This window comes from Gouania willdenowi, chromosome 9 (genome assembly GCF_900634775.1).
Source record: "Gouania willdenowi chromosome 9, fGouWil2.1, whole genome shotgun sequence".
Classification (NCBI taxonomy): domain Eukaryota; kingdom Metazoa; phylum Chordata; class Actinopteri; order Blenniiformes; family Gobiesocidae; genus Gouania; species Gouania willdenowi.
The window spans coordinates 19,815,227-19,827,940 of NC_041052.1; the positions used below are offsets into that span (position 1 = coordinate 19,815,227).

At 40.2% G+C, this 12,714-nt stretch overlaps 1 protein-coding gene across 2 annotated transcripts in view; it reads right to left on the reverse strand.

The window, feature by feature from the left end:
* The window catches only part of arb2a (ARB2 cotranscriptional regulator A), a 159,622-nt gene that overhangs the window by 83,375 nt on the left and 63,533 nt on the right, over positions 1–12,714 (reverse strand). For both annotated transcript variants that reach the window (XM_028457060.1, XM_028457059.1), the window contains exon 7: positions 8,668–8,886. In XM_028457060.1, the coding sequence (XP_028312861.1) occupies positions 8,668–8,886 (219 nt within the window). The remainder of the gene's footprint in view (positions 1–8,667; positions 8,887–12,714) is intronic.

Here is a 12,714-nt window from a genome sequence, read left to right on the forward strand (position 1 = left end):
AATAAACTAGTATTTCAATGTGATGCTTTTGTTTACACATTCTTGTGTACAAGTTTGTGTGTGCCTGTACTATTTGATGATGTGCCACTGTGTGTTTTTGTTACTGTGTTTGTCTTGGGGTAAATTAACCTGTCAGTGTGTTTGTGCTTGCGCTAGATTATCATGAGGCTCTTGCAGTGTCAGCGCTAACCTCCATCCACTGAGTGTGATGCAAGAGCAGGCAACTTTGCTCTGCCCTGGCCTTCTTACTCTTTTGAATTTGTGTACAAGTTTGTGCTCTCAGTGTAATGTGTGCGGATTTGCCAGCTGAAGAAATGTTGTCTATCTGAGAGGCTGTGACATCAAAGTCCTTTGAAGTCTCCCTCCCTCTTTTTGCCACTCTGTCACTCTTCATCTCTAACGCCAGTTTCATTAGCTTGCTTACACATCCCTCTACATCCCTCTTATCGACTGTCTTTCTGATGCCACCTGTATACGCCTAACACCCCCTTTATGGCCATAAGGGGAAAAATTGACAGTTTTTGCTCTTCAAATAAAATTTTTTTTTATTTTACAACAAAAAATAAACTTCATTTTTTTTTTTAAATGTGGCAACCTTCTGCTTAAACCAGGGATGTCAAACTAATTTTAGTTCAGGGGCAAAATACGCACCAGTTCGATCAAAGTGGGCCGCGAATTAGACAAAGAAATAAATTAGACAAAGTATGGAATTACAGTATACTTCAATGTCCTTTGATTTTTTTGACCAATTTTTTATTTCATTTGGGGACATTTTGTGGAATAATTTTATTGTTCTTTTAACAACAATTTACAGCTGAATTATTTGGTAATTTGAACAATGATTTATATTTTCTCTGTCATTTTCACTTTCTCCTGCGGGCTGAATCAGATGCTCTGAAGGGCCAGATTTGGCCCCCGGGCCTTGAGTTAAACAAATGTAGCTTAAACAAAAAGTAACATTTATTCAAATTCAGTATCTTTCTAAAAGAAAGAGCAGGCAGGAAGATAATCACAGAGTGTGACACAACAATAAGACGGTTTTCACAAACATTAAGAGCACTCAGAGAGCTCAAACCTACTGCAAGCAACAAATATCTTCTTTGCCAGATTTTGGCAGTTCTCCTGATCATGTTACCATGATCAAAGGCTTGGGAAAAAGAAAATCTATTACACCCCATTAAAAAAAATAATCACAATAAAAAATTACAGCAGCGGTAAGAGATAAGGATTTTTTGATTTTCGAACTGATCCACAACCAGAATATTTATCCAAATCCTCTAAAAAATGTAACGGAATCTTCCATGGTGTAAGGTCTATGGTTGGTTAAATTTTGTCAAAAACCTCAAAAGCACTTATGACGTAATCCTGCTAACAGAAAAACAAACAAATGAAGAACTGTAAAGTAACAAGCAAATGTGTAGGAAAACTAAAGTACACTGGCCAGTGGGGACTGGGGTTACCATGGTAATGGCTAATGATACTGTACAAGAAACTAAGTACCGTAAATACGTAAATATCATGTGAGAACATTATCAAAATGTACACCACACTAACACTACTATGCTGCGTTTTAGATTTCTCCCTGCTCCACCACAAATTACCCTTTTTTGTGTGTTTGCAAAGATATGATAAAGAACGTTTTGTAGTTGTGAAAAAACTAAAAATATTATTATCATCATATCCATTATGGGATTGTTAGTAGTATATTATAAAAGCCCTCCTCGAAACAGCACATTTATAGTCTTTCCCTCAGCAGCAGGTAGTCATTTGGCTGACTACCTGGCATGTGGTGTGTTATCTAAACATTTGCATACTGTTGCAATTATTTCTTGGGGTTAATTTGCGACAGTGGAACACATCACCCTGTGAGACAGAGTTCTTGTCACCAGCGCTCACACATATTCTTTTCTTATTTTTTTCATCCAGTTTTCCCCACAGTGGAGGCTTTTATGTGTGCGCACGCATCTGCCAGCACTGTCAGAGCAGTATTCAGTGACACACCTGTTGCTAGCATCCTTAATCCACGACTGTCAAGGGACAGGAAGAGAGCTGTTAGTGTGCCTTTGCTGGCTCTATAGAGATGCTATACTGTCTCTCCAAAGAACATGGAATACAAATCTGCGCCTGAGACAGTCTCAAGACCAAAAGGAGTCTAGATGCTGACAGCTAGCTCTCATCATAAAGAGAGGAAAAAATGACAGTAATAATGAGCAAAAGAGAGAAAGAGACAGAGGAGTATTTACATCACAGAAGAGTGTAGCGCATCCCTGTGAACATTGAACAGAAGGAAACCAAAAAAAGAGTTTGACAAGTTTTATCAGCTTTAAAGTAGAAAGTTCTGAATGTGATGCCTGACCTTCTAAAACACACATTGCTGTGCATAAGTTGTAGCAGGGTATGGGAAAAAAAAAACTTAATTAAAAAAGTTCTTCATGGTTAAAGCTGCTGGAGAGGCAAAGTGTAGGCCTCAGATCAATAAATTGAAGCTCATTTGCAAAACAATTTGTGAAATGTTTATGTTTTCCTCTCAATCGCAAAATCTCCGTTTATTGCCATTTTTCGAAAATGTTTTGCGCATTGGATAGTGAGACGTACAGTCCCATAAACAGATACATAGAAGAGTTTTCCTTCATTCTTACAGTAATTTATTGTGTTTCTTCACCAGACAATGATTTGCTTGACACCATTCTTGAGTTTGAGTTTGTTCCCGGTCATCCCCGTGATATCACCTCAACTCAGGCAGTCAATTTCAGCCGGAGGCAGAACTTTCCATGCAAACCCAAAACAAACATCTGCCATTGTTTTGTCATGACTTTCAGACCTTGAAAACACCAGAGATGTGTTGAGAAGTCACTTTGGCAGGGTTTTGGGGGGCAAACAAATGAAATCACAGTATGAGTGAAGTAAAAACACTTCTGACAATGTCAACAAATGTTTACAGTGGAGATCAAAACAAACTTTTGAGCAGCAATTTCAACCTTTTACTTTTATTTTTTGAGGAAATGATCTTTGATGTATTGATCTATAGGGCATACAGTACACTATGAATTTATTAGATAAAATGTTTTTGTCTCCAACAAATTTAGGTTTTAGAGACTAACAGTTAATTATAACCGATTGACAAAATGCAATGACATGCCTGAGAAAATTCTGAATTTAGCTGCATATGTATTGCTTGGTATACATTTATATACAGTATAACTCATCCGTTGTTGCCTAAAGTTGTTATTCTTTTGGAGATCTAAAATTTACTCCTAATTTTAATTCAGGGGTGATTTAGAAAGTGATTATATTTCCCTAAATCCATTGACAATGTTTTCCATTGTTTACATGTAAAACTTCCACACTCCTCATATGCATTATTTGATTTCAGAGACCCAAACACGCACACTTAAACAAGTGTCTGACAATATCAACAGGGATCAAAATTCATACACTGAAACTCTCTTTTTTGTTTCCCAAAAAGTTGTGTAGCCATGTGATTGCCCAGTGATTGTTTACTTTAACAAGAGGCAGAAAAATGACAGCATTCAAGCCAGGATAACAACACCAATGCCAAAGCAAACCCAGTGTTTGACCAACACAGGAAACAATGAATCTAACAACAACAACAACACACTATGACAAACAACCACTGCAAACCACCCTGTTCCTCTCCTCTGCTTCTCCTCTTTAGTCACCAGAAACAGAGAACTTTAGAGGAAGCTGGAGATTTTCGGATAAAGACCAGGTCTAGTGGATAACAGCCGTTACACTTTTTACGCTCGGAAACCTTTGGGTATGAGCCAAAAGTGTCAGGATGGTGTCACGGGATCCCTCAACAACTTAATTGGCTTAGAAATAATTTGCCTAATCAGCGCTGCTTTAGATTTTATAAAACAGTTGAGGAAGAAGTTGAAATTATTTACTAAGTAGCTCTCTCACTTTAACACGCATGGTAATCATGCTAAAAATGGGTCTGAATGATCTTTTAATCTATCAATCTGTCTGTCCCTGTTTACTGTCAAACCACACACTGAGCAAATCAACTAAGTTAATATTTCACATGTCCAGCTCAGCTCTGAACGGGGTTGTTTTAATATGGTCTAATGATAAAATATTAACTGAGCAATAAAGGTAATTACATGTTACTGGTATTAGCAAAAGCGCTGGAATGTGTTTGCGTGCGTGAGAGTAAATGTGCGTGCCTGTGTAACTGTCTAATTATCTGTGCACACATTTATTAGTGGACCTCCACGGCACCTGTTTGCAATTGTACTCTAATCAATGTCTGAGACACGGTCCTTTGCCGTCCTTGTTTCCTTTCTTTCCCCTTCCCTTCTCATATTTGTTTCATTCGTTACTCTATGTAAAGGCAGACGGAGAGCTGAGGCAAGCTAGAAGCTGTCTGGGAGCTGATGGGCCTGCTAGGGTGGGAAAAGGTAGGTATGGAGCAAATTAGCGGCAGAGATGGGAAAATAATGACTGTGGCATTGTGGGTAATTAGCAGGTATAGTACCTATGGAGAGTTGGGAATATAATGATGTGAGAACGAGATGGAGAAAAGGAAGAGAAAGGTGAAAAACGTGTGCGAGACTATAACACTAACAAGAGGGGGAACTATCTGTGTGTGTGTGTGTGCGTGCGTGCGTGCGTGCGTGCGAGTGCATTTGTTTTTTTACGATGAAATGAGATAGGGAAAATCTACAGTCAAAGGATGGAGAATGGGAAAGGGTGAGTGAGGCAGGCAAAGAGCTAAAGAGAGGAAAGTGAGTGAGAGAAAGAGAGAGAGAGAGAGGGAAGCACAACTATATGTTATCCTACGTGTAGATTAGTGTGCACAGACTGTATACAATAAAAAAAAAAAGTATGACCTTGGTAGGGTCAGCCTGCTCTGACAATATTTGCCAGGGCATTGTTTCAAATCAATAACTCATTAACAAAGTACAAAGGAAGTTTCTGTGGGTTTGCGGGATTCTTTATTAGAAAAGAGTGTCTGCGGGCCAGAAAGGTCATCGCTGTGACATCTCAGCTAGCCGCTTGCTGCCGCCCGGATTGTCAGGTGAAATTACTGCAAGTCATTAATTGACATAAGGCAAAGGAGAACGGGCAGGCAGACAAGGCTGTGTTTGTTCCAGGATGACCCTGAGGTGCTGTGTGTGAGTGCCTCAGCCTGTGTATGTCTTTATTCAGGTCAGCCTGTATCCACAACAGGGTTGTGAGCAGACAGAGACAGAGAGCTCGGTGGGTGGGGAGGTGTGAGGGAGGGCAGGATGGATGTGTTTGATGGTTGACCTGACTAGAAGATTGGGAGCAGGGATCTGAGACCAGCCACACTGATTCTGCCTCAAGCAAACACACACAAACACACAGGTAAGCGCATGTGCACAGATGTTAACTCCTCGGCGTAACGCATCATCAAAAAAAACAAAAAAAACAACAGACTATTCAGCACATAAACCAACAGAGCCCCTCCCCTTTAAGAACTTTATGAGCCCTCACTGATTTTTAATATAAAACATGCCACACACACTATGGCATACCTGCACAGTGTTTCTAACCACAAATGATGGGTTCACCAAGACAGATACACTTGTACGCAGGTCAAAGGTTTTTGACTATCATGCTAGCACAGGAATAAACACAAAATGGGCATCTTGCCAATTTGCTTCCCATTGCAAGCCAGAAAACTGCCCTTTAGACCTGGTCATTGACCTCTCCTCTGACCAAGACCAGAGGTTAATCAAGTTCCTACCTGTCCCTGGAAATGCTGAGCTTTACTTCTTGGCACGCACTCAGATCAAAGGTTAAACAAACCCTGACAGTATGTATAATTATGTGAGGGCCAAAGAATGGGGCAAACAGGTGAAGGTGACAAAGAGCAAAAATCCGGTCCCATAGAGAACTACAGTTGCACTGTGTCAAAAGCAATTCTATCAGACATCTGTCAAACATTTGGACATAGCCACATGTCCTACTGTTTATAGTCACATTTGGAAATGTGTGGATGTGAATGCAAGAACATCAACACAACGGCTTGAGACAATTCGTTGTACAATACGGATGTTGTAAAACGTACAAGGACAATGAACATGGTTCTCATATGAGGCCCTGTGGACCTCTGCAGCTGGGAATAATGGGTCTTTAAGAGCCAGGATCTAAATTATAGATGTTCTTCCTTTAGGAAACATATTAAGTACCAACCAAAACAGATCTGAATAAGATGGAACAACAGCCGTGGTCCATCGCTCATGAGTCGAAAACCAGGAGACAGCTATTGTGATAACACAATCTGTATTTGTGCTGAACACAAAAAAGAAGACTTATTACAATAAACAAATGCAAGTAATTTTGCACCATTATTTCAGGGATTGTTCCATTTTTTTTTTTTTTTTTGCACTGAAGCTGAGAGCAATGCTGATGTCGACAATTTCAATACTTTTTTCAAGTCTGTCTTTCTTTCTGTTAATACTGACTGACTGTGGTGTTCTTTGGGTACAAAGGTTTACTACCCTCTTACTGGAGTTTGATAGCTCATTGCACTGCCATGATGGACCGGGTCTGCTGATTTAAACCATATCCAGATGGATGGATGGATGGCCACACAACTGAATGGTGAAAAATCTAAATAAAGTATGAAAAAGTATTCAGTCATTCATAAAAAATAATCAGTGCTTAGAAGAAGGCACAGCTCTGTTTTTTGTCTCTTTTGCTCTTTTCCCCCCTTCTTCTTTCCAAGGCCTGCTGGCCTAATCCCAGCCAGCCAGCCTTGGGTGAACTCTTTGGAAGCTTCTTAAGCCCATGAATGTGCCTTTTGTTCCTGCCATTCCTCCGCTTGGCTGACAGAAAATAGCTAACTGGATTACTGCTAAAATTCAGAGTAAAGTGAACTCCCAAACTTCAATATGGCTAAGTGCTAAGAAAGTGCCCCTCCACCCTCTTTCCCCTCATCAGCATCCCTCCGATCAGACTTTCTATCCCTCTGCGCCTCCCTCTTTTCCTTCCTCCTCCTCTACTATCAGCCCTCTAAACATGGCCCAGTGTTGTGTGATCTGGAGAAGTGAAGAAGAAAAGGATTAGATAAGGTTGAGAGGTTGCACACTATGAACCCAAAGCTAAAAACTGAAAATCCTAAAAGCAGTTTGAGGCTTAAAAATGTGTGTAAGGAAGCGTATTAATCAACTCAACTCTATCACTGGGGTGAATGTATTCATTTGTATGGGTGCTAGTATTGAAGTGACCATAAAAAAGAAAATATAAATAATGAATTTCAAATAAGAAGACATACAGTAGTGCAAGTAGTCATGCTAATTTCCTGATATTATGAGAAGTGGAGACGAACATTTTAAACCTGTATCTTTTAAAATGTGTGCAGGTGGTCTGGCCACTCAGTGGGAGTTTGTGTGTGTTTGTGCATTAGTGCGTATATGTGTGTGAGAGAGAGAGATTGTGTCCTGGGTGAATTCAGTTGAAAAAAAGATGAAAACCGCCCCGCTAAAGAGGTTTGATTTGATCTACCACCCACCCTGTCTAACAGGGCTGGAAAAAAGAGGCACACACACTATTAGCTCTTCCCTCAACTCCCTGACTCTTTTGTCAGTGTGTGCCTTTACATATCTATATGTGTGTGTGTGTGTGTGTGTATGTGACAGCTTATTCTGGGTGGACAGAGGCAGATCACTGGAGAGTAACGTTGTGAAGGAGGAGGCGTGGACGATAAAAGGCAAGGTCACGCGCACACGAACATCCTGCTCACTTCTGGGTCAAAGGTCAAAATTCAAGAGGCACCTCCCTCATTCACTATCTTATCTTTTTAACCTCTAATATTTTACTTCATCCCAATCCCTGAGTTTCTAATTCGTTTTTAGGATATTTGAGTGTTATCCTCACATTTGAAAGAAAATGCTTTGTTAGTTTGTTTTAACTGCTCTGACACTGATAGGCACCTAGTGAAATTATTGTGCGACTGGCGCTTAATGTTTAATACCAAAAAAAACTGAACCTACAAAGCCGACCACTTCTTGTGTTAAAAATATTTTTGAATGAAGGCTGGCACATGCATCCTGCAACTGGCTCAGCTCACGGCGTTGATTCATGTGCCTCTGCATCTGTGTGTGTACACGATTAGTGCTAATATGTTCGCTATGAAATGATGAAAAGCACTGTTTGCAGAGTGTGTGTTTGGGAGATAATAATCCCAGTGGTCAACAAGAGTGAAGGGCCGTGGTGGAACAGACCAACCCACCATTTCACAGAAATAAAAAAAAAAACAAGGAGGGGAAAGTGGGAGAGGAAGAGTGAGAGAGCGGAAGAAGGAGAGAGGGAGGTGGCCATGTGGTTAACACTTGCTTACTGAGAGGCGACTGGAGCACGGCCAACCTCTTCACACACAGGCTGACCACACAAGAGCCTCACTCTCTCTCGCCCTTCAATCTTTCCTTCATCCCTGGTTACCCAAGATGTCCTTCCTTCACTTCCTCATTTGCTTCATCTTCTCATCCCAATTCCCCCCGCCCGACTTTTTTTGCCTCCACTATCCCTGGGACCCAGGAACTGCTGCTTTGTCTACCCTCCACAGCGTGTCTGTTTGATGACCATTCATCTATCTATCCATCCATCCATTCCTCATCCCACCACGGCTGACCAAACACTCCTTGCCCTACCTTCCCATCATTCCCTCTTACGTACCCGTATAGGAATCCGCTCCGTCTCGGTCTCTTTCTGGGGGTTACGGTATTTCTCATAGAACTCTCTCTTCTTTTTGCTCTCTTTTTCATCTTTGCGCTCCCTCTTTTCCGCGGGTTCTTCCAAAGGCTCACTTGGGGAAGGCAAGGGTGAAGCTGCTTTTGGCTTTTCTACTTCACGGTAGTTCTCATTGGGATTCAGCACCATCACGCCATAGCCTTCCTAAAAAAAGAATGATAAAAAAAAGAAGTTACAAACATTAGAGACCAAACAAAATAAAGTATTATACCAGTATACCGTACTAACCAGGCAATCATTCATTCATAAAATTCATATAATATATTAATCATCATAAAATTCTTGTCAATTTCAACAAATAGCTACAAAGAATAACGATGAAAACAGTATACCTATACACAAAGTGAAATATTGCAAATTATGTACACTAAAATGTGCCACTATTTACAGCGATTCATCACATCTGTAAATTAATTTACATACGCAAGAAAAATAGCAACTTGTTTTGTAAATTACTCCAATTTCTGATTTTAAAATGTTTTAAAAAGTTTGTTTAGCATTCCCTTTGAAAATTGACAAAATAAATGACATCCTCCATTTTTCCAGAAAGAAAGAAAACCTGATGCCCTGTCACATGAGTAAAAGAAAGTATCCGTATGTGTAACGCTAACCCCAGAAGATAATCTCTATTACACAAAAGCTTAAAAATCTTCCTGTGCTTTCCGGTCTGGCGGAGGTTGGCCTTGTTTAAGAACTAGCTCAAGAGTGAAAATTTATAAGCAAATAATACCATCACAACACAAGGACACAAAGTGTGACATGACTGGGGAAAGGGATGCAAATTCTGACTGAAAGAAATGGCAGCGAAAGGGATAATAAAAGAGAGAATGTCACTGCAGGGACAAGCCTGAGAAGTAACCGGAGGATTGGAATTCAGAGATGGTGGTTTCACTCAGTGTGTAGCATTTAGGGACTCCAAAGGCCACGTGTCACTTAATATCAAACCCAATCGATAGCAACATCACTCAATGAAAGACTGCAAACGGGTTTATATACATGTGTCTGTGTGTGTCGGGGTGTGTGTATCTGTGCTCAGGAATCTGAAGTAGTGAAGGCAGCACAAAATAAAATAAGTTCAATTCTCTGATTAATTTGCAAATTAAAATTAAATTACATTTTTTTAAAAGTTCAAAAATCTTTACCAAAAAAAACCTTGAGTTAAATATGAAACAATATCAAACCACAAGTGCATTATGAGGAAAAGGAAGTTTTCTTGTAGCCTTGTGACTTCTTCAACTTTGAAGCCATTTTAATTAACTGTGGTTATTGTCTGGAGCACTCTGAAACTAAAGCAGGAAATGGAAGGATTCCTGTTTTACCCTGGTCCGGCTCTCCACTCACAATCCCTATTGAGAGCACATATTAGTCCATACTACAATACAAACCTGTGGGGAAGGACATTACACATACACGCATGCACAAAAATGCACACCTAAAGAAGTTATCTTAGTGCTGACAAAAAGACCTTTAAGAAAAAAAGAGGGAGTTAAGGGGGCCAGAGTCGCTCAGCTTCCTCTGCACGTCACACACACACACACACACACACACACGCACACTACTCTACTCGAGGCGGCATGTCTCCTCTTCCTTAATAAGTGTTAACACGTTGTGGTTGTCTTGCGTTGACACAGCGTGTGTGTCCATCATCGGTGCCTATCCACACCAAACCTGCCACACACCCATTCCTTTAGCACCTGCCGTGTGTTGACAAAGGCAAAATGACACTTTCCCACTTATTCAGATGATGAAATCTGTCTTTCATTCACTTGTTCAAATTCCGACGGCGATCAACTTCCTTTATATATAGAATTGCAAGAGGTAATAAAGTAATGTGGACATGAACCATAAGTTTTTAGTCAGATTAAGTATATTTTCTGTATTCATTTTTTGAAATTCACCAAAAATAAAACGATTTATATAAGATCACCATTTGGGTTTTTAAATCAATACTGTATGTCTCTAAACCACAGCACATTTAACATGGATTAAACTTCAACATGTTTCCATCTTTCCGAAGCCAATTCTGCTCGTTTTCCAGACGGATATTTTTATCGGCCCTTGTGCATGCGATTTTTTTTCAAATAGTAGAGTAAAATTGAAATTGGAAAAGTATCAAAAAGGAAACTATTAGCAGGAAACACTTTAGGCTTTAGACTTCAAAGAGACATCTGGATGCAAACATAAACCTTGAAACACACTAAGATAGATACAGCAAAGAAAAGAGTGAAAAGAAAAAAAGGGCAAAGAAACAGGTGCAGGCAAGTGAAATTGAAATGAGATAGAAACAAATGAAAAGAAAAGGGAAGTAAAAAGATGCACTGAAGCCTGATACACACCAGCTTTGTGCCACTGCCCACTGGTGGTAGCCTTAGAAAATAACTAACAGGAACAGAGCAGCCTTATAAACTGTTCAGTAATCTAAAGTGGCAATATTAAAAAATAAATAACCAAATAAATATGTTTATATAAAGGTGATGGTGGGGTGATCAAAGAATGAAAACCCTTTTTCATAGTATTGCAGTCCACTGCACAAAGACAAACAAAATAAGCTAAGTACATACAAAGATTAAATTATCTAAAACCATTATTCAAAATCCTAAAATTATTGTTATTTATTTTTTTCTATAAATGTACAATTTATTTTCAAAAATCTGTCACCATCCTTTTCCCTTCAACCTAGGATCATAAGGCTAAAACATGATGGTTCAGCAACACTAGCACACAGGCTTTAGGGTTGAACCTATGGCCTGCACCCATGTTTGGGTAGGAAGAACATGTTTGTGTTCTTCCTGGTCAATAACCTTCCCAGCTGTTAAGTACACTAATGCTAAACTCAATTGGCCAAGCTCCGATCCCTTTTACTAACCCTGAGTGGCCTTCTCTTTGGTAAGCTAACACATCGAAACAGGCTAACAGCACTAACCCTTTCAGCTGACCAGTCACCCAGAAGGGCATTGCTGTAAAGGCAACCAGTGTCGTTGGCGTACTTAGTCTGGAGGAGCAGGGCGACCAAATTCACCTTTGTGTCGGAAACCATCATTCACTTGAACACTGAGGTCCCTGTTAATGACACATTAAACGCTAACCCTGTCTAGTCATTTCCTTTTCCCGATTCTGTCCTCCAACCACTAATTTTGACCTTCCTAACAGCCCAAACAGATACATTTAAGTTAAATTGACACAACTGAAACATGCACAACACATCAATGTCATATATGGCTAATTTTAAAAAGCAGAATATACAATTCATTTTTGGAATTACCTTAAAAACGCAGGAATCCAAAACAAGTTTGAAGAGAAAAAACTTGAACTGAGCTCCAAATGACAGATTCTTTTCATTCAAAATATACGAGAATAAAGGCAAGGCCTCCCACATGGAGACATATCCATAATTTTACTCTGTGTTGAGTTTTGCAAGTGTAAAAGAGCTCCATCAAACACCCTCCTAATGTTAACTCCACGGGCCTTTGTGATTTAAGCTAACTGTCCAACCAGTGTTCCCCACCCAGCTAAATCTGATCTTTGTGTTGTGATGTGCTGTCAAAGTCTGAATCTTACACAAATACACAATGCAAACTTTAGGTCAACCAGCTTTTTATACCCACTAAATCTCTCTCACACACGGTGCTAACACTGGGTGACCTCCTTTGTCTCATACACATACACACCGTCTCAAATAAAATCGTCTTCTAGAGTTAGGTCAGTGTTGTCTTTCTGCTGCAGTATGCAGGCTTAGTCTCTTCCCATGCCCTGTCGATGCCCCTGTGCCACCACCACACTGAGTCCCTGCCCTGGGGCCAGCGGTCAAGAGGTTCAGGCCGACCTCCATCACCCTGTCCTGGACACTCCTTAGCTCTCCTTTGTCCGCCTGTCCCACCACCCAATAACACAACAAAGGCAGCTGCTGCTACAGAAACTATACGAACTGTGTCATCATTGGGATGAAAGCCTCCCTCCGTCATCCACCCGTCC